Raw genomic sequence first — 21,786 nt, forward strand, 5'->3', positions numbered from 1 at the left:
TTTTTTTTACATTAGTCTCTCTTTGATATTACTTGTTCATTTTTTATAGTTTCAATAGCTAAATATCATTCTATATCTTAAATTTGCCACTTATGTCAAAGTTGGAGCAGTAATTGAGTATTATATTGATATGGTAATCCGGTGATCATTATATTGATGAATAGATAAAACAATTCCAAATAAAATAAAATAACATAAATATATCTTTTTATGTTATTTTATATTTTCAAATTGTTGAAGTATTAATTTTATCAAATAGTTCAATTCAGGGAATTAAATTAACAACATCCAACTTTAATTTAGCTTAGCAATTAGCATTGCCACACATAAGCATTTGATAAAGTATTTGATAAAATTAATACTTCAATAAGCAGAAAATATAGTACCAAGGTTATGATAATTAATCCAATATTATTATGTATGTTTTCAAGGAATGTGCTTAATTAGCCATTGGCCTTGCAAATCTCCCAGCATTCCATAATTCAGGGGTCACTACCGAAGAAAAGTTTGTTTTATAGGGAGTCCCTTCTAGGGGTCTGCATATTTGGGGTCTTTGCTAGGGTTTGAAGGCAGAAGAAAGAAAACAAGTTGTCGCTCTCCTTTGGGGGTTCCCCTCCTCATGGAGGCTTCTCCTTCTTCTTGGTAGGCGTTTCTCCCATAGTAGATGAGTTCTCTTCCACATAAGTGGATTTGCTACCCAGTAGTGAGTTTTCTTCTTTTAGTCGGTTTTCCCTGCTTGTAGCCACCACTAGTTTTCTCCAGCCATCTCGTAGTGCCTCCTCTGTCACCTTCATGTTGGTCGCAACCTTTTTCACCACCACCATATCCACCCTACTATTTCACTTTGTTTTGTTGTTTGTTAGCGGCATAAAGTTAGCTATGTTATGAAGGCACCATATTTTAATGGTCTCAGTGATGAGCTTAACTCCTCTCGGTGTTGTCGAACCCTTGATGTAAGCTTGCTTGAAAGCTAAACAAATCGCACCAAATGGAGCTGCAGGTCAAGGAATGAATTAAGATTTATGCTCAGATAGTTAAGTTGATTTACAAAATTTCTACCAAATACATGAATACAACGCATACTTTCTCATGATGTTTTTGGATACCTCCTAAAAGACACCCCCTTAGGGGCTTTGTTAGGTTACTAGGATATCAACTACTTGTATTAGTATGAGTGTGCATGCTTTATTCTTAATGTTTTACCTAATTGCATGGTGGCGTCACTCTTTGGGATTTTATTCATTAATACAAGTGTTGTTGGGCAAAGGATATTAAGCCAAGTACCATAAAAATAAAAATAAAATAAAAACAGAAAAATGAACCGAACTCTTACTATCCAAATAAATTTTATCGATTCAAACTTCATTTTACTTTGAATTCAAAACAAACCAATTTACCATCATTCATATTGCTTTGTCCTTCCAGGGAATTCGCATTCGTGAATAGAAGCTCTTTTATCAAAAGCAATTATGAAATTCATAAGTTATTCACATTAGTTTTTTCCTTATAATTGATTATGACAGTCAAATCAAATAGAAGAAGGATTTCCAAACATGCACCAACTAGTCATCTTTCCTAGCCTATGAATTATGATCTTAAACGAAGTGAGCATAACTCCTAAGATTGTGTAAGACAACACAACATATCAGAGTCCCACTACTAAAAAAATTATTACAATGAATCTGTATAAAGAGTATAATACAACCAAGATCTGTTGGAATTAATCCCACCTTATGGTATCATGTTACTCTAGAGACACTAGTTTATAAGAATACTCAGTTGCATGCAGGTTAAAGGCATGGAAAGTAGAGGTAGTGTCAAGGAGAGCAGATCATAATGCTTCTGAAGATACATAATTGAAATAAACATTGGAAAATCTTCAATAAGAAGCCACTCCAGAATCCCCTTATCATGAGTCCTTACCAGCTATACTATCTTCTCCATTACTCCGTTGGATTGTCTTCTACTGCTTGAGTCACACCAACTTCTGCTGGACGAATAACACGATCATGAAGCACATATCCTGCCTGCAAACATAACCATAAGATAGCTTTTTATTCATGTTTTCAATCTCCTAAATAACTCCACCTATGCCCGGATGAAAGAGGAAAGTTGTGTTAGGCTTTCGGCAGTCAACGTAAAACAGGCCGATATCTTTAATATGGATCTGTATCCATATAGCCGCAGGATAAGACATTTTGTTTGTTTGTTTCAATCTCCTAAATGAACTATTAAAAATAATCAAGAATAAGATCACATCCATTCCCACATAGAACGAAGCAAAGCCGCTTTCTGAAAAGCCTTTTGTCAGGCAGGCAATCATAAACAGAAAGTATCAGCATGATTAAGATTTGTGACAAAGATCAACCATAACTTGTCAAGTTGCAAACTGAAAGGATATTCAGCAGCTGCATGTCTGATATGATTCAACGTGGATATAGAGGCAGAGTATGGGAGAGAACATGACTTGGATATATAACTCAGTTTATTCCAAATAAAAATGATATACATACATCAAAACAACAGATGCAGTAGAATGAATAAAAGCATCAGCATTTGTGAATATGATACAGACACTCCTCCAACAAAAAAAAAAGATGGAGTATCCATGTATCATAGACCAACAATAACACAAGTCAAGATTTTTGAAGAGCCGATAACAAATTTTAAAATTGGGAAAAACAAATCACAGTCCTTCTAAAAACAATTGTGTAATTTACCTTCAGAACAGCTGCAACAGTGCCTGGAGGCTTGGAACCATCAGGGATTTGGAAGATGGCATTATGCCTATGTGGATCAAATGGCTCATTTATAGGGTCAATTTTTTCTACACCGAACTTTTTAAGTACCTGTAGGTAGAAGCAGTAAGCTTTAAAACAGTATACTGAAGCACTATACTATGCTCAGAAAGCACATTATTTAAAGCACACAATGATGTATTGCAAGATATATATGGCAAAATCTTTCATAATAAGCATAGTAGTTATAAATTAAACTTACTGTTTATAACAGAAGTCTTCCCTCAAATTCCCCACGGCATCCCTCTAATCAAGATTCCCCGGGTAGACTACAATCTTGTTAAATGCAAAATCTAGTATTTTTAGAACAAAGAACTAATTTTTTTGTTAAGAAAACAATTCAGGAAATAGTTATAAAAAGAAGAATAAGAAAACCATTTCAAAAAGTTTGTAATTTTAAAATAGGGTTAAGCATCATATTAGTCCCTGTCTTTGTGTCGCCGTCTGACCTAGGTCCCTCGCCGGAAAAATTATTGTATATAGTCCTCATGTTTGAAAATTATTTGGAGCGGATCCTCGCCGGAGCTCTGAGCTCCGACGAGTGCTGATTTGGATCGCTGACAAGGATAAAAATGCTTACGTGGATTATTAGGAAAAAAAAGAAAATTAAAAAAAATACACATCAGAAAATTAATTTAAATTAAAAAAAATAATTTAAATTAAAAATTAATTAAGGGTTTAGAGTTTAACCCTATTAACAGAAAAAATAAAATTAAAAATCCAAATTCCTTATCCTCTTCAACCCCAAATCATCATCATCATCCATTCCCTAAACCCAATTTGCATTCAATTTGGGATCTTTCAAAAAGCATATTACCCCAGCAGATATGAATCTGTGATCTCATGACAACTGCTTGCTCAGCAGCTTCTTCTGCAGATATATCACCCTGGCCACCAACATTGGAGGATTCACCTTCTGCAGCATTGCCCTGTTTCTTTCTCCTTCTCAACAGTTCTTCTTTCTTGGGATCTTTCAAAAAGCATATTACCCCATAAAAATTCTTACCTGCATCCTCACCCATATCCACGGATCCACCCGCAACTTCAACCCCAACACCCACCCACCCACTGCAACCCCAACCCCAACCCCACCCCCATCCTCGCCCCACCCCCAATCCCAACCCAACCGAAACCCCAAGCCCCAAACCTCACCCTCACCCGCTAATCGAATCCTGACCCTCCAACAACTCCTCCACCCTCTGATTGATCAAACCTGAAATCAAAACAACAGATCCGAAAGAACCCACCCGCAGAACCGTCTTCCCCGCATCAAACCCGACCCGACTGTTACAGTTTCCCACCCTAACCTATCCTCAGCGACGGAGACGACGAGGCCGAGGCTCAGCACAGCTATCAGTTAAACCTCCACGCCGGACCCGACGGAGATGAATTTCATTTCCCTCTGGAGCACTTCATGCTTCACACACTGGACCACTTCACGCTTCACTCTGCCCTTCGATTTACAGATCTGGTTGCAGGTGGGGGTGGGGTTGGGGCTCACAGATCTGTGATTGCAGGTGGAGGAGGGTTTGGGTGAGGAGGTTTGGGGTGAGGCCGTGAGGAGGTTTGGCTCAGCACACCAAACTTATGTGTTTCTGGGTTTCTGTTGAAGGATTCAACATCATGTGTTTCTGGGTTTTCTGTTATGACGTTGAAGATTAGGGAATTTTTTTTTTTGGAAGTGAAGACCTGGGAAAATTAAATTGGGTGTTTTGGTATTTTCTTTTGTTTATTATTCTTAATTTTATGAAGATAAGAAAATGAATATGAGATTAATGTAAAAAAAATTAGTTTGGGGTGAATCTTCAGATTCAATTTGGGAATTGGGGATTTGGGTTAAGTTTGGGGGGGAATTAATTTTGGTTAATCAAGTTAGGGTTGGATTAGGATTATGTTAATTGTTTTTACAAAACTGAGGTGTAATTTATTTTTGAATTTTCAATTTTTTTTTATTCCACATCACCTCATTAAAGCTAGTCAGCATGCCACACATGCACTCGCCGGAGCTCCGCCCTCCGGCGAGGATTTGCCCCAAAAACTTTTCAAAAATGAGGACCCAAATCAATAAATTTTCCGGGGAGGGACTTGGTTCAGACGGCAACACAAAGACAGGGACCAATATAACGTTTAACCCTTTAAAATATAATTGGCTTTTGAAAATAAACCAATATAAACCCCTAATCTTATAGCCCTAAACAACCAAAATACTGAGCTCAAAGCCTCTCCCCCCCTCCCCCCACAAAATCACCCTTACATTCATAAGACACATTCACCCAATGAACTTAAATCCACTACCATGAACAAACAAGACCATAAATGATTAACATAGCAGCAATAGCAGAAAACAGAAGAAAAATAACCTTATAAAAGAAAAATATATTATACTAGATTATCTTTGACAATTGCAATTAAACAGAAACAACATAAAGTAGAACATTCTACCTCTGAAAGTTGTTTCTCAGTCATTTCCACACCTTCCATAAGTGTTTTCAGGAGTTTTACCGCTTCAGCAGAGTCACTCGACGAATCAATTTTTGAAAAACTTTCTTTTACAACTGATGAAGCTCTTCCCAAATTATCCGCAACATCTAGTAAGCTCTTTGCAAAATTCTGCATCACATTTAACACACTTAGCACAAAGTTGAAGAATAAAATATTTGGGACAGACAGGTTCAAACTTAGACCTGTATAGCAAATTTTTTTGAATTCTCTGCTTCACGTCTAGTCCTGTCCTTGATATTCTCCATCTCTGCATAAGTACGCAGAACTTTATCGTGCATTTTCTCAATATCTTTGTGCTTTAACTTCAAAAGTTCTTCCTTCTCAGACACAAGCTTAATTAAATCTTCCCTGGAAAGATCACATTCACTCTCTGAATCGAAATCTGAATCTGAATCAGAAAATGCAGTTCGTTTAATACCCCTGCTCCTTCTTTTGACAGTTTGAGACTGAGAATCTGAAATAGAACCTGATTCTGTTGTTTCATCTACAGGCTTAGCTTGTCCATCCTGATCAACTTTCTTGGCCTCTTCACTTGTTTTTATTGGGTCATCAGTTGAAGAACTGCCATTATGCTGATGGTTCTCTTTTTCTTTTTCATTAGTTTCAGTTGTGGGTGATGAAGAAAATCCAAATCTTGGAGTTAAGGAACTTATTGTTGGACATAACAAATTTGCTTGAGCTGAAATCAGCTGGTATATTGTAAAACATGTGTGAAAATTAATGAGAATTTTAGAACGTATCTTCAAATTTATCCAATAGAGAATTTTAAGGAAGATAAATGGATCCTAGACCACAGGACAGTAATAATCAATTAACCATCATATAAATAATTTTCATACTATATCCCTTCATATATTGAAGGCACTTGAACCTGCTTATGCCAAAAAAAAAAAAACCCCAGAGAGAAAAACATAAAAATAAGATTAAAAAAAAAGTTGGAGGACTGGGCATATTATATGACTTAAGCTCAAGCATGGTGCTCTTCATCAATAAAATAAAGTTGTATCTGTCAGATTACAGATTTTTCATCAATCACTTTTTTTCTTTTTAAGTTGACTAAAGCATGACTTTTTGAAAAAATAAAATCACAAGACTAAGATCCCGCTTGGAAGAGCTTATTTGAGTTTATCTTCTAGCATAAACGCTTACGCAAGTGTTTGGGAGAGCTTATGTCAATAGTTTTTGGTCTACCGAGAAATTGTTGAGCTTATTTTCATAAGCTGGTCATATTAGCTTATGCTAATCTATAACCTATTTTCAGTCAATTTCTATAAGTTTCTCAAATTAGCTTTCGAATAATTGCTTATACGATAAGCGCTTATTGTCATAGGCGCTTAATTAAGTTGTTTACCCAAACGTAACCTAAATACTTATTTTCAGTTCAGACCAAGTGAAAACATTTCTTAAAACCCTTTCTTCTGCATAAAGCACTCGTTCACATTAATTATCGTAAAATCTTCTTTAGCGTAATGGATCACATACCACCCTGATAAAACCCTGGCTAAATGGACAATCAAAACCAGTTGTAGCAAAATGACAGAAGAGATTTCATAGCTATATATTCAGTTATTCTGAACCCTAAAATGACATTGCATTGATTTTTTTCCTGAACATTTGAATTTAAAAGGAACCCTAACATAAAAAATGGCACTGGTTAGTGGATACCTCTCCCCACATAAAATAGCCAAATTCAACACAACAGCATCAAAGAGAACACAACAATGAGAATTAGCATTGAAACTAAAATTGACCAATTTTCAGCAAAGGTCCTAAAACCCTAGTAAAACCCTAATTAACATTGAAACTATTAAAATTGTCCAATTTTCATCAAAGGGTCTAAAACCCTAGTAAAACCCTAGTCTATGAAAATGGGGAAAAAATGAAATTTTGAAATCAGAAAGCATGGGAGCGAACCTTGTTGGGTGATTGGGGAAGGAGGGAATGGAATTGTTGGGGTCTTTGCGAAGCAGAGAGAAGGGAGGTTCTGGAAACGGTTCTGGAGATACGGGTTAGAAGCTTATTGACGAACATTGTTGAGGGAATTGAAGGGAAAAGAGAAGGGTTGAGGGGCAAAAGATGAAAACTTTGGAAATGGGAATGGAAATGGAGATCGAATTTGCAGAGGGAAAATCAAGGGTTTAGAGAAAGAGGAAATGAGAAGGGGAAGAAGGTGATTGCGGCGGTGAACAGAAAACACATCAATTAGTTTATTGACTATTTTGCCCTTACAAACATCATGGCATATAATCAAGTTTTCAGAGAAAATAGTAATTTAAGAAAAAATATAAAATTCAATATCTATTAATTTTGTGATTTTTATCTATTTAGAATTTCATGTAATTGGTCCAATTAAGTGAAAAGATTATTAAATCATCTTTTTTTAGAATTTACTTTAGCCAATAAAATGACTATTTACTTGTGAAACAAAATAGAAAAATAGGTATAATGTCTTTTTTAGCCACAATAAATTTTAAAGAGTTAGGCAAACATTTTGAATAATGTTGTTCTATATCAAGTTATCAACCAATGCATTCTATTGTAACAATTTATAAAATTTAAATTTTTTGTGATATTAAATAATTTAATGTGGTTTTTTTTGGTACATATTTAATATGGTTTTTACGATTAACATAAACATATATTGGTTAAAATAATAATTCAATCCCTAACGGGTGAAATTTATATTTCTGATATGATAGTTTTTCTTTTGACAGAACACAGTATGATAGGTAAATATTTTAATGATTACTAAAATTACTTATAAAAAAATGTCCAAATTAAAATAAGGTCTTTGTCAGTAAGACCCAAACACCCTACCAAAAGGATAAAAAGTAAAATAAGATCAAAACAACTACAGATAATCAAGGTGACTTGAAGATAACATTCCACATTCGTCAATTAATTCCACTTTCTAACACCTCCAAAACCTCATCTAACTTGCATTTTTGGAGAATTTGAAGGTGCTGGAAAGACCAACTAGAAAACTTTGACCACATTTGTCCCCAGATCCTCGCCGATTAACATACCCTGGATATTCTGTTATCATAAAAGGAACCTTCTCAACCAAGGACAACCTTGCTTTCTCTCCCAACTTCACTATTTCCCATCTATTGTAAGGGTGGCCATCCTTGTGTGTCACGTGAATTTCTCCATCTTGGGTTACCATTTTCCTTGCACTCTTCATGAACCTAAACACTACGATTTGGTGAAGCCTGAAAAAATATATAGATACATATATAGATGATTAGATAGGCGTCTTGACTTATGTAATTATATATGTACATCTTTGAATTCTGTTCAATGACATGACCACCAGATATTTCAACCATTTAAGATATATTTAGAATGGCTGAGATCACCTTACATTGGTCATGTTTTGAAGACGAATAATGTATATACATATGGTCTTATGTGAGTATCTTACATAATTTGCGATCGATCATCCTCCCTGCAAAAAAATCCAGCATGAGGAAAATTAAAGATTATACGATCAAAAAGCTTCATCTCAAGCAGTGGGTGTGTGTTCATGCTCTTGGCATTCACTTCATGTATAATGGTGCAACCAAGGTCCTCCAGTTCCTTCAAATTTGCGGAAGCTCTCGAGTACTCCACAATTAGAAACCCTATAATGAAACAATCATCAAGTTGATCAGATGGTAAAAACAATAAGAACACAAAATCGTAACGGCTTAATTATAAAGGCTCTGATACTATTGTAAAAGAATAAAATGATCATATAGCACCATATTATATTTGAGATATAGATAACCAACCCCATGTTGGTACGAACCAAATTGTACCTTCGGAATTGAGGGAGGTTGCTACCATGTTGGAAGCAGAGCCAAATGCTTTTGCCAAACATAGTGCAAATGAGAAATCTCCCTCTCCCACTAGTAGTATCTTGTGATGGCTACTGTAATGCTTTATCCATTTTTCCTCTCTCTGTGAATCCATTGTCACACTCAATTGAAACGTTCGACTGTTCGAGTACAGATTATCCTAGTTCAAAGTATACAAAACGATGATGATTGCAAAAGGCATGTTTAGGCAACGAATATATATACTTGGGTTAGCAACTGAAAGGTGTATGTTTATTTTGGAAAGGGTGTCATTTGATAAAGGCAACTGCTTAGTTACTCTGAGTCTTTAATAAGTCCAAAGCTACTCCCAATATGCGCATGCAAAGTTGAGCTTTCCAATGGCTAATGACATTTAATTTCAATTACAGAAACTCTCATAAATTGATGAACTATTCGTGTACCCGCTTTATGTGTTGTTCATCCTTCATAAACTTCCATCTTTATGCTTCTGTGACTGTACTTGACAAAAAATATCATAATTATCAAAACTACTAAGGTTAAATGAACTAATTAAGATATGAGTCTTTTGTTTTAAATAGAATCGGGTTCAATAACAATCATGACCCAAATAACTTGTTTGGCTTTCAAATTATTACGATCCTCAGATAGTCAGATTAAATCATAAGAATATATGCATAAAAGATCATTATATAATTTTAATTTGCTTTTCAAATCATCCTCTTAAGGGCACATGTCTCTTGATCCTTATGAAGCCTTCATTTTACTTTACCAACTTATGTAACAACCAAAGTATAAAATTTCCATCATGAGTTACCATAGGTTACTGACTTAGATGGATGATAAAAAAGTACTAATCCAAGAATCAAACTTAAGCAAGCAAAACACTTCCATAACAACTTGTTGACTGGACCAAACATTTTTTATTATATTAAGCTGCTGTCACAACTGAAGAAACTTGAAGAAAAAAAAACTGATTCTGATATCCTATTATTTTATGTCTTGACACTTTATTATTGGTGTAAAAATGTAAATGAATACAAAATAAAGATATTGAACGATAAAGCTCCCTACTATAGAAGAACAGGCACAGAATGGCACACATTACATAAGAACCCTGTAAAATGTTATGCTACAAAGTACTCGAGCTAGTCTACTAATAATGTCACTGGTTCAAGGGCACATAGTTTTAGTCATAGGGATTCCTGAAGTTCTTCAAGAGGTTAGGAATGTCGTAAGCTAGCATGTCATCAACTGCTTGTACCATTTTTGGTTTCAATTTCTCAAACTTGTCAAAATTGTAACCACCCAAGACCTCCCTGAAATGCTCCAGATTTGGGAAGTCACCAGGAGGCAAATGGAACTCTCTTTGTACCTGTTTCAAAGTTAATGGTCAAGTACATGCATTTTAAGTGTTATCCAAAGAGACGTGCAGGTCAGCAGAAAGGATATACAGTCAGATTCATAAAAAGTAATAGACTAATAATAGAATGTTTGAATTCGCTTCTCATTTCAAATAATTAGGTCTGTGAAGAAATGATCACCAGAATTGAATTTGTCTTTAGCTTCAACTGTAGACTAAATTGATGTTATAAAGCTCCCCAGTGGAAGAGTCCAGGGAAGGGTAAAAGGGTTGGAATGGTACCTTTCCAAATTCACCTGCCAAATTATCAATGAGCTTTTGCTGTGCTTTAGCTTTGCCCATCATTGCAGGCATCTCCTTTTTAAGATGACTGATAATGTAAGCGTGAATCTTGGCTGCTCGTGCTCGTTTTACAAATTCATTGATCTACAATAGCCAATGTGTACAAATGATATAACTATGAAAAGAAGCAAATTCTTAATTAAATAAACATATAACCAGCACTAACTAGATAATGAAACCAAACATGGCCATTATTTTCTTTTATTTCCACAAAAAAAGAAAAACAACCAAATTGAAAGACTGACATCCTTGTAATTTCATCACATCAATCTTAACTAGCACTTAACTAGATAATGAAACCAAACATGGACATAATTTACTTTTTAACATCAACATGAAAGTATACGTAATCTCATTTTAGTGAACTATTATTAATTTATTATGATAAGCGAAATACATTTAAATGCATAAACTCACTCTTCGATCACAAGCGGCTTTTGGTATATCTTTCAGATCTGAAAGAAGGTCTTCCTGTTCTTTTTCAAAGAGTTCCTTACCAATTGGACCACTGACAGCATCATTTACAGGTTTGTCGTTGAAGGAGCTGCCAAGAGAAAGTTAAATGAGCTCAAAAAAGCACATGGTAACCCCATACATAAGGAAAAGAAAGACAGTTACATTACATCTAAATTGAATAAAACATAGTAAAAGGAGTAAAAAAGTCTTCCACCCTAAAACATAAAGAGAAACTCCTAAAACTTAGGAATGTAGAAACAAAGTAGTCTCTGTCGAATTCTCTATGTCAAAAACAAACACGTAAACATTGACAGAGGAGTGCATACATGAAGTGACATACCCAATATACACACGACTGACTTCAGGTGTATTCAGCACCTTCCCAAGTGACCACATTAAAGCTCCATAAACCCTCATCAGCTGCAAAATGGGGCCAAATATAGGTTATGTTTACCCTGACCACATTAAATAAACAAATAGAAGTTTAACTACACAAGCTCTTACTTGTTGAGTATCAACTTGGTCTGCCTTGTTCAAAACCACTCGAATTTTATCATCATGCCCCCGTAAGGATGATATCACACGATTGAACTCATCACTGATATCAAGTTTGTGAGGATCAAAGAGAAGGAGTATCAAATCACACTTAGAAGCAAACCAAGACGTTACACCCGTAAAGTCATATGCTCTTTGTGTCCGTTGCTTTTCTCCAGATAGAACTCCAGGACTGTCCACAAATGTAATGTGCTCCAGTAGCTTTGGACGAATAAAAAATAGTTAAGTACAAATGCTACAAAAGGAGAATCTTGTGAACTTTTTCAATGGCTCTTGAGCAACTTACAGGATGAGGCATTTGTGAACACTCAAACTTTGACAAAAAGGCTGTGCCAAAAGTTGTAAGACCACTAAATGGCATGTCTGCTTGGACAGCAACAGTATTTCCAGGAACACTTCTCTCATCAGGTCCAGACTGTACAGCAGTACCATTTGCTAGTTAAAACTGATGCAATAACTCATTTTCCAAGAAGACTACAAGATAGAGTAATAGATCTATTGAAAAAGCTCCAAGAATTCAAATTGTCTAAACTTGGCACTAATGCTACAGGATAAACTACTAAGTGCATTGAGAAATTCTAGCACTTCCATGAAGATGTTGAAGCTTGCTAGGAGTTTGAAGTCCCAATTTAGAAATTTAAAATCAAGAAAATTTTCAATGTATTAGAGAGTCGTGGGAGATAAATTGGTTCGGCTGGCACATACCATAACAACAACAAACCTATCAGTTGTAGGCTCAGGTCCAATATGTGCTCCTATAGACAGTTATGAAAAAGAAGTCAGAAACAAATATTTATAATACACTTATAAGCAGTGCCAAACATATGCACACAAAGGATATAGAGAAAGGATAATTACTTGCCTGGATAACTACTTTTAAGCAGATGTTTGATAAATGTTGTTTTACCGGTTGAGTACTGACCCAAAAGCATAACCATTGGTTTGGCATCAAAATCACTATTTGTCTGCAATATATAAAGAGTTGCAATCAACTAAAGACCCAACTATATATCTTTGTCGATATTAAAAAAAAGTAACATGGCTGAAGAGCTGAAGAAAGAAAAAATATGAAATCTAGAGTAGATAGTTATTTCTGAACAAGGTCACTTACTGACCAATAATGGGGATACAAAATCATTAAAACGGTAAGTAACTTCTAATGGCTTCAATTTCTGAATGTAGAGTCTCTTCAAGCCGTCAATTATTGATGTCACGGAGGAAAGGGGAACCTGTGGAAATATGCGCCAAAAGTTCAAGTGAAAACCCTATTAGAATGTATTGGACAAGTTTTAAGTACAGGAAATTGCAAAGAAGCAGCAATGCACGCAGATAAAAAGGCTTAGATAACATATATACAGAAGAGACTTTAGGGTGCTGCTGCCAACTTGATTTATGTACTATCAATAAGTAAATTAGATAGATACAAGATAAAAATGCATATTTTGTTAGTCCAAAAAGAACAAATTTGATAACAGTTCAAAACTGAAATATTCATATTTTGTTGTGGAGTATCAGGCAGACAAGCACACTCTTAGGTCTATTTCACTTAGACACTTACAAGTTACATACAAGTCAAAAGATAATGTTGGTTTCAGGCCCTAATAACTGGCTAAACATTATTTGTATCGTCATCTTATAAAAGAAGAAAAGAGATAGAGTAACTAAACCAAAACCTCCCAGGGATACTATTCAAGACCGTGATGAAACAAAATGAAATAGAACATAATAAAGCAGGTAAAGAATGACCCAAGCCTGACATTAGATGAAAATTTGAAATGAACATTCAGTATGCTCTCTAGCAGAAATAATGCACAGAGAAATATCAAAGACACAGTAAAAGAATGCTTGCCTTTTTGGTTGACTTCGAAGAAAACCAATTACTTGATGGTGATGGCTGCAATTGAGAACTACCTGCATTTTTGTTGATTATTGAACTTGGATTTTGAAGAGAGAAACAAAATCAATAAGAATGCCCGTATTCACTAAAATAAGAAATAAATTACCATTTACATCTACATCTTTTTGTTTATGCTTTTTCTTCTGGATAAACACAGCCAAGTAAGCACTTTCATTAAATAAACATAAAAATATTAGCACCGTAAATAAAAAACATTAAAAAGAAATACTTACAGCTAGTAATGCATCCAAACCCTCCATTGTGGGAGGTTTCAGATTTTTCAAATCAACTGAAATAAAAGTTAAGCTTTCATTAGATAAATCTTATATGATAGAAATTCACAGTCCACAAATGTAGACAGCACCAAGAATGTGAATTTCAAAACATATTAATACAATTATAGAAAGTTATTTGAACAAAACAATAAAGACAAACCTAAACATACATAACTTACCATCACTACTCAGCAGATCATGTGTTACAGGGTGCCCAGATTGTGCCAAAGAAACTACCTACATTTCAAATGTGTAAGATTCTGGAAATTTGTTAGCATTAAACGCCAATAAAGGATAATATATTTGTACCTGCATAGCAATTATAAACTCTTGGAAACCAAGATATCCTTGTCGTCTTGAATCTGCAATAGCCCACACCTTGTTTTGGTAATAGTAATAAACAAAGAAACAATTTAGTTAAAGGAATAAGTCAAAGGGTATAAGTACAACTTATATAAACAACTCAATCATCAAATGCCCAAACCATTCCAATTGATGGAGATCAAATTAAATCAAAGCCAACTTCAACTTGAGTCAAGTGTAAGAGTTCAAATTGAATCCACTACCAGTCTAAGATCAAATATTACCATAAAACAGTTAAGTGCCACACCATAGGAGGAATTAAAATATGTCACTTGCAAAATAGAGTTTAAAAGTTATTTTAAATAGTTGGCACTATGGCCCACTGACAGCAAAGTTGACACTGCCTCACTGACAAGTGACAATGTAAAACTATAGCAATAATGGATTAGATTTAAATCTTGCTTGCAAAGAATAAAAAAATGCAGCTGCTGAATAACCTATGAGGCATTTCCACAAATCAAAGTTCAACCCGATTCAAGACCAAGTTAGCAAAGCAAAAATGGAGAGAAATTTAAGATACGAATGACAGGAAGTTCAAAGTTCACCAGTGCATGCTAGAAGGAAAAGGTAAAAAAGTGATAAAATTTGAAAATCAGCAACATACTGTTATTTATTGTTTGGAGTGAAATAACCGATGAACACAAATACAACATATCCGCGGAGAAAACAAATTCAAACACTTATTAAACCACATTATCATCTCAGTCATTTCTCTTTGCATTGCAATTTGCAAGTCAACTTCAATATCACCTCACTTCATTTCTTCATGAGGAAAACATACCAAAATTAAGCAGGGCATGCCAATAATGTGTTAATGACCAATTTTCATTACTTTCCTCTTTATTCCCTAACCAAAGTACCAAACAACCAAATCTTTGATCATTCATGCACCCCCAGTTTCAAACTCCCTCCATTCTCAACTCACTCTTCCCAACCCACTTACTAGTTACTAAGACACTAGTCATACAAGGTAATTATCCCACAAATGCTGAACCATCAGAAACAAATTCACAATCCCCGTCTATATTAATCGTTTTCTCATCACTCCAAAGCAATGATCATGGTAACAACAACAGTAATGATAATAAAGAAACCTGCTTAAGATCTTGGCGAGACAAGTTGGACATGGCGAAAAACTTGGTGGCATCATTCCCAGTAATGCGACCATCGTTATCTGAAAAAAAACCATGCACAGTGACACAATCGTTCCAAAAAAACCATTGGAATCTCAATGGAGAAGAGCAAGTTACCTGAATCAGCAAAATTGAACCAGTCCTGGTAGATTGACTGGTACTCTTTGGAGCACGAACCGAACGGGATCGGGTCGAACTCCATCGATCTCAGAACGAAGCTTCGAAAGCGTTAAACGACGACGAAGGGTTACACTGGCGGTGTCGTTTTGATGTTGGTGCGAGCGAAACTTGTGATTTTGCGAACTTGGTTTATTGATATGAAGGAAAGTTGGGAGTAACGGGGAATGAAGGTAAAGATTTTGCGTGATATAGAGTTGGATTGTGATGCTAACTTAACTTTAATGGAGGTTCGTGCTTTGCCACTACTTGAAGTTCTCGTGCTTAGTTTTCTTAATTAAGTTGACCACTTGAAGAAAGCTGCTTTATACTTTTTTATTTACCTTAAATATGGTTTTAATTCCTATTTTGGTCATTTGATTTTAGTCCTTATGTTTCAAATAATTCCTCAACTTTCTAAAAGAGTGTGACTTCAATCTCCGTTGTACATCTTTGTTTCAAAAAACATGATTTGGCAATAAGATCTCGACATCAGACGTTGACGCCTCGTCACTCCTCTCTATGTGGCATCCACATGGTCAAATTTAACTTGAATAGTCGTAGAATTCATTAGGTCTTTATCTTTTCATCTTTCACTATTTTCTTCTCAATGAGAACACTATTTGCATCACTCTACTCCATACCCTACATCCCTACCCCCAATTTTTCACTCTCTTATACATACTATTCGAATTTTGAACTCACACACCATTCGATCCATACCCACCATTTCGTACTTCAATTTATATGCAACATCATGAATGGGGTTTGCTTGATCTTTCTTCATCGTAGGCTCCATGGTCTAAGGTGTGCAGTTGTGGGGAGAAATTGGAGTCGTTGACCTCCAAACCCCAAGAAGCATAGGGAGACATTAATGGAGGTGGCGTAATCGGAATGTGAGATTGAAGTTCTTTATTGCTTTGTTCTTACTTTCCATGAGCCTTCCTCATCCGTTGTTTTTTTTTTCGAAACCTAAAAAAAGTCCTTCCTCATTTTGTTATTGAATCTAAAAGACCTTTAAAATGATCTTTCAAGCTCTCTCCCCCTTACAATGAAAAGAGATTTCCTAATTTCATTGATTTCGATTTTGGTATCAACAAGGTCGTTATGGTCATCAACTTGAAGCTTGCACAAGGATTTTGCAAGAAGAAGAGTCGACCCTAGTTCATGTTCATCAAAACTCGGTGGCATAACATGCTAGTCATAGATCCAAGGACAACATATGTGATCATTAAGAATATGAGTATCGCTTCTAATTAACTGGGATCCACATAAATGTTAACTAATAAAAAATGTTAAAAAGTGAGTCTTGTTGTTTTTGTCGAAAAAAAAAGTGAGTTAGTAGCCCAAATCATGTGACATGTTTGGGTCTTAATCCAAAATGACAAAAAAATATGTGGAGGTTTTGTTAGTAATAATCAATGTAGCCAACTCCATCAGTTCTTTTATTTTCTGTTGTTTCACATTCACAGATCACAAGCACAAAAGCCAACCTCAATTCACCTAGATCCATTCTTTCTCTATATATGTTGTTTCGGATCTAACCTCCTCTTCCCTCTTCTGTTACACTCACTGCCAGCTCCACCTCACACGGTTGACACCACATCGCCGGTACTCTCTCTCTCTCTGGATCTGTTCAATTTCTAACCAGATCTTCACACTACTCTCGCTCCCCTGAATTTTTCTGTTTGTCATTTCATCGTTTTTGCGTTTTTCATCTCGCGAATTGATTATAGGTGTCAATCGGTGCTACCCACCATTTTTTTCGTAATTATATGAACGTGGGAGCATTGGGTTTTTGGATTTTGTTATTTCGGTTCTTACATTACGTGAATTGTTATTGAGCCTTGACTGAAAGTTAGCTTCTTTTTCAATTGTACAGAGAAATCATGATTTTTTGGTTCATCTTGATATCTGAATTGAGGTGAATTTAACAACATTGTAAAGAAAAATTAACTGAAGAATTGGTTTTGTTAATTGTATGTTTGGTTCTATGTTTGAAATTTCTTCTACAATTGATTTTAAATTCAAAATCAATTTCGGAGAGAAACTTTTTTGAGTAGCTTTTGGGTGTTAGAATTGATCAAACATAATAATAAATTGTAGCTTTTGGAGTTAGCGTATTTTAGATAGTTTGCCACCACTGGACTGATATGGGCGGAATGGAAGAACATATACTTGGACTTGAATGAGGTTATGTTAGCCATTAGGTGATTTTTAGGCGGTACAATGTTTCCTTTACTTTTATTAAGCTTAGGTTATAATATGTGACCCCATAATTTAACGTGCGATCCAAGTTGATCCAACATTGTAAGACGCTCACAACCAATCGCCCCCATGATCTTTGAGTGTGGCAATAGAATGCCACGTCTCACTGGGCTGTTGGAAGAGTCCAAAAAGAAAGTCTGCTCGAAAGGGAAACTCATGTTCACATTTATGCTATTGATTTAGAGATTAAGAAAAGATTTTTCCCTTTTGTTCCTTACTTTGTTTCATCATCTTGGTTCACTTTTGTGAACAAACCACCAATCCAAACATGCTATTGGTTTCATTTGCAAAATGTGTTTACTTTGAAGCTGGATGTTTAAATTGAATGCTGTGTGTTGGTTGATTGCAGAAACATGCCTGGTCAAAAGGTTGAAACAGGTCATCAAGACACCGTTCATGATGTTGCAATGGATTACTATGGAAAACGGCTGGCTACAGCCTCGTCTGATCACACCATTAAGATAATTGGGGTGAGCATCGCTGCCTCTCAGCATTTAGCAACTCTCACTGGTCACCAAGGACCCGTCTGGCAGGTTGCATGGGCTCACCCTAAATTCGGTTCCCTACTTGCTTCCTGTTCCTATGACGGGCGTGTTATTTTGTGGAAGGAGGGCAATCAAAATGAATGGACACAGGCCCATGTCTTTGATGAGCACAAGTCATCAGTGAATTCAGTGGCTTGGGCGCCTCATGAGTTAGGCCTTTGCTTGGCTTGTGGTTCGTCGGATGGGAACATCTCGGTTTTCACTGCAAGGGCTGATGGTGGCTGGGATACTTCCAGGATTGACCAAGCTCACCCTGTTGGTGTCACTTCTGTGTCATGGGCTCCCTCGACCGCTCCCGGTGCTCTTGTTAGTGGTGGATTGCTTGATCCTGTGCAGAAGCTTTGCTCTGGTGGTTGTGATAATACTGTGAAGGTGTGGAAGCTCAACAATGGGCTCTGGAAGATGGACTGCTTCCCTGCTCTTCAGATGCACACAGATTGGGTTCGAGATGTTGCTTGGGCACCCAATTTGGGACTTCCTAAGTCTACAATTGCAAGTGCTTCGCAGGATGGTAAGGTGATTATATGGACTGTGGCCAAGGAAGGAGATCAATGGGAAGGCAGGGTTTTGAATGATTTCAAGACCCCTGTTTGGAGGGCGTCCTGGTCACTGACTGGAAACATATTGGCTGTGGCTGATGGAAACAACAATGTTACATTGTGGAAGGAAGCAGTTGACGGGGACTGGCAACAGGTGACGACTGTGGAACCGTAGAATCTGATCTTTGATGTCTTGCTTGTTATTTTGAGATAATGGTTAGAAATTTCTTTTAAAAAATATAGCTGACATTTTGTTTCCTTGCATATTATATTATACAGTTGAGCAATTGTGTTTGATAATATTCTTAGTTCCTTGAACTTTGTGATCCACTGAACATTCTGTGCTTACGAGAATGATGATGCATAGCCTGAGTTGTTTTTCCCCGATACATTAGAAGGATATTTTTCAAGTATATAATGTGACATTTCATTGGAATTTGGGATCTCTATCATGGGAGTTGCATAAGTTAGTTTTTTTATTTAATTTTGGTACCTCTATGGTTTATTATGCATATTTAGGAAGGGGTTATGCCTTTAGGGAAAGGTTCTTTTAAATTGAAATTGTTTTGAAGTGTAGAAGAGTTTTTCCACCCTTAAACTCACCTCAAGGAGTTTTGTGGTATTTTTATCCACCATTAAACTTCTTCATGTGAGTTTATCCACTCTTTCTTTGTGCTTTTGGGATTGACTTTTGATTAGTAGTTTCTGAATTGTTTACTTTTGTCAAACATGAATTAAACGGGAAGTCATATAGAGTGAAGATATTTTAACAAACTTCCTTTCAACTAGTCAGATCACGCATTGATCTAGTTCTAATGGTTCAAATGGTGCATACAACACCCAAATTGCCCTCATGTTCTATCAAGAGAGCTGAACCAATTCTCACGAACCACTAGGATCCATGTGACTGGCACCTGGGTTTTTCTGTTTTTCTTTTAGAATGAATGCTTTTGAAATTTGAAGTAAAAAGTAAGCTGTTCAATCTTCCATTAGGTAAATTCCCTAGTTATATCCTGCAGAATAGACCTAGTCATTGCTGATTCTACACTGTTTTGCAACCAAAATAAAGTGCATTTTGTTTAATTATTTGTTATGATAGTCATTTCTCTTTTACTTTCTTCACCGAAAGCAAAAGAGAACAGAACATATAGGTAAGGTAGCATTCGGCACGGAGTAGAAGAACAGAACATAACTATTCCCCCCCTTTTCCTGTTCTTTTTGGTAAACCAAAGTTTAACACTTATTTTGTTTTATGTCTTGTTCTGCTTTAGTATTAATATATGCGTCTAATATAAAATAGAATTCATGTGTTATGTTTGGACATCATATGCGAACACACTTATTGTGTATAGGAAAAATGATTTTGAGAGAAGCTGCTGAAAGTCATTTTCCTGGGCGAGGTGATTTTAAGTGGTTAAATTGTGAATCCATCCATGCTATTAATTTTAAAAATAATCTGGACTGTATGGTAAACAATTTGATTAAGCGCATATGGGAATAAATGCATATCACATAAGCGATTATTCATAAGAGAAGTAACTTATTAAAATAAGTTGAAAATATATTATAGATAAGCATAAAATCTTATTCATAAGCGAATATGAACAGCTTATGAAAATACGTTTAAAACAACTGAAGTAGTTCATAAACCATTTACATAAGCTTTCATAAGTACTTGTATAAACGCTTATGCTATATGATTAGCTCAAACAAACGGGTTTATGTCTGTGGAGGTAGAGTGCAAACCTTGTAATCCAGCTTTAATACCTTCATTCACATTTCAGTCTTAATTTAATTTATTAATTCCCACTTGCCCTCAGCCTAAATTTGGAGGTAAGACAATAGTGGTGGAAACTAGACAAGAGTTGTTCAACCTTGAGAAGAATCAAGAAACTACATGCAACTGAGAAGTGGTCCAAGTAAACACTTCCTTGTTAAGAAATTAAGATACCTACTGCTGCCTTTAATCACAATCAATGATATTTCAGAATTTGTACTCCTATTACCAAATCAACTATTGGAAATCTGAATTCAAAAGAGTGAATCAACAATCAGGCGTAGACAACAAGCATCGTTCCATCTAATAACAGTACTTTAATTTTCTTGCTTTTGTAAAATAACAGTGCATAAAAGCATAGTCATGTCATTTATCTGATTGTGAGGAAATCAGATTTGCAATCATCTTGGATGAATTCATATACGAATATTAGTGGGCATACAATCACACAGCATTAAAAAAACAACTAAATATCTGATAAACATCACACAATTATTGTTTGGTTTGTATTCATTGTGACCACAAGTAATTCGGTACTTTTAAATGGACGTTTAGCTATAGAAGAATTTTCTTTAATCACTCTGCCACTCCCTTCTTTTCATAATTTATGTTTTACTCCCTCCTAAAATAGCAAAAATCGTTTCAAGCACAACAGCTCAATCCTACCCGATAGTTCCATTGTCATTTTTACATTGAAATGGTGCAAATGTGTGTTTTAGAATGAAATCAACTGAAAACCAAGCACTCTTAATACCACACAATTACAATTTCATCAAGATAAGTAATAATGTTAATAAAACGTATATCACTCATGTGTCGGGCCAATGGTTACAAGATCAATAAAAATCTCTCGACCGGCCAACCAAAATACACCAAACACGCATAACATCACACTTCTTAAGAGTGTTTTAAAGGGCTCTAGGATAAAGAGAGAATCATCTTGACGATCATGTCCTTAGTCCGTGCTAAATGCATGTTTGAAAATCCTTATCCCATGAG

The 21,786-nt window shown here is 35.6% G+C and overlaps 4 protein-coding genes across 5 annotated transcripts; 1 reads left to right on the top strand and 3 right to left on the bottom strand.

Annotated features, from left to right (window-relative positions):
* Positions 1-428: 428 nt before the first annotated feature.
* Positions 429-9,254, bottom strand: LOC130732798 (uncharacterized protein At4g26485-like). The gene is made up of 4 exons (XM_057584785.1): positions 9,101-9,254; positions 8,725-8,923; positions 8,244-8,512; positions 429-858 (listed from the first exon to the last, which is right to left on the bottom strand). Exons 1-4 carry the CDS (start codon positions 9,252-9,254, stop codon positions 812-814), a joined length of 669 nt encoding a protein of 222 aa, XP_057440768.1. The 3' UTR covers positions 429-811.
* On the bottom strand, positions 1,624-7,487 carry LOC130733071 (grpE protein homolog 2, mitochondrial-like). Of its 2 annotated transcripts, XM_057585134.1 has the most exons (6): positions 7,215-7,486; positions 5,767-5,989; positions 5,483-5,688; positions 5,241-5,408; positions 2,721-2,849; positions 1,624-2,027 (listed from the first exon to the last, which is right to left on the bottom strand). In XM_057585134.1, the coding sequence occupies exons 1-6, from the start codon at positions 7,329-7,331 to the stop codon at positions 1,944-1,946; spliced, it is 927 nt and encodes a 308-aa protein (XP_057441117.1). In that variant the 5' UTR covers positions 7,332-7,486; the 3' UTR covers positions 1,624-1,943. The 2 variants fall into 2 exon arrangements, with proteins under 2 accessions (XP_057441117.1, XP_057441116.1); XM_057585133.1 differs by having other exon boundaries at positions 5,483-5,989; positions 7,215-7,487.
* An 841-nt stretch (positions 9,255-10,095) lies between the features above and the next one.
* LOC130733072 (EH domain-containing protein 1) lies at positions 10,096-15,941 on the bottom strand. Its single transcript, XM_057585135.1, has 16 exons — positions 15,620-15,941; positions 15,464-15,543; positions 14,316-14,384; positions 14,186-14,243; positions 13,965-14,020; positions 13,838-13,874; positions 13,684-13,745; positions 12,950-13,063; positions 12,697-12,799; positions 12,540-12,589; positions 12,121-12,249; positions 11,784-12,035; positions 11,620-11,699; positions 11,241-11,367; positions 10,764-10,907; positions 10,096-10,493 (listed from the first exon to the last, which is right to left on the bottom strand). Exons 1-16 carry the CDS (start codon positions 15,702-15,704, stop codon positions 10,308-10,310), a joined length of 1,632 nt encoding a protein of 543 aa, XP_057441118.1. The 5' UTR covers positions 15,705-15,941; the 3' UTR covers positions 10,096-10,307.
* A 1,157-nt stretch (positions 15,942-17,098) lies between these two features.
* Positions 17,099-19,328, top strand: LOC130733073 (protein transport protein SEC13 homolog B). Its single transcript, XM_057585136.1, has 2 exons — positions 17,099-17,269; positions 18,276-19,328. Exon 2 carries the CDS (start codon positions 18,280-18,282, stop codon positions 19,183-19,185), a length of 906 nt encoding a protein of 301 aa, XP_057441119.1. The 5' UTR covers positions 17,099-17,269; positions 18,276-18,279; the 3' UTR covers positions 19,186-19,328.
* Positions 19,329-21,786: the final 2,458 nt, after the last annotated feature.

This window comes from Lotus japonicus, chromosome 1, assembly GCF_012489685.1.
Source record: "Lotus japonicus ecotype B-129 chromosome 1, LjGifu_v1.2".
NCBI classification, from domain to species: domain Eukaryota; kingdom Viridiplantae; phylum Streptophyta; class Magnoliopsida; order Fabales; family Fabaceae; genus Lotus; species Lotus japonicus.

What these genes read in the sequence shown, in the direction of transcription:
- LOC130733071 (XM_057585133.1), bottom strand. Translation starts at nt 7,331, where the DNA reads ATGTTCGTCAATAAGCTTCTAACCCGTATCTCCAGAACCGTTTCCAGA. An exon ending in CAAAAAAATTTGCTATACAG is followed by an intron (nt 5,409 to 5,482) that starts GTCTAAGTTTGA and finishes AATGTGATGCAG; the next exon opens with AATTTTGCAAAGAGCTTACT. An exon ending in CTGAGAAACAACTTTCAGAG is followed by an intron (nt 2,850 to 5,240) that starts GTAGAATGTTCT and finishes TTCTACCTACAG; the next exon opens with GTACTTAAAAAGTTCGGTGT.
- LOC130732798 (XM_057584785.1), bottom strand. Translation starts at nt 9,254, where the DNA reads ATGGATTCACAGAGAGAGGAAAAATGGATAAAGCATTACAGTAGCCAT. An exon ending in AACCTCCCTCAATTCCGAAG is followed by an intron (nt 8,924 to 9,100) that starts GTACAATTTGGT and finishes GTTTCATTATAG; the next exon opens with GGTTTCTAATTGTGGAGTAC. An exon ending in CACCTTCAAATTCTCCAAAA is followed by an intron (nt 859 to 8,243) that starts ATGCAAGTTAGA and finishes TATGCCGCTAAC; the next exon opens with AAACAACAAAACAAAGTGAA.
- LOC130733072 (XM_057585135.1), bottom strand. Translation starts at nt 15,704, where the DNA reads ATGGAGTTCGACCCGATCCCGTTCGGTTCGTGCTCCAAAGAGTACCAG. An exon ending in GTTCAATTTTGCTGATTCAG is followed by an intron (nt 15,544 to 15,619) that starts GTAACTTGCTCT and finishes GTTTTTTTTCAG; the next exon opens with ATAACGATGGTCGCATTACT. An exon ending in AGTTTATAATTGCTATGCAG is followed by an intron (nt 14,244 to 14,315) that starts GTACAAATATAT and finishes TTTGAAATGTAG; the next exon opens with GTAGTTTCTTTGGCACAATC.
- LOC130733073 (XM_057585136.1), top strand. Translation starts at nt 18,280, where the DNA reads ATGCCTGGTCAAAAGGTTGAAACAGGTCATCAAGACACCGTTCATGAT.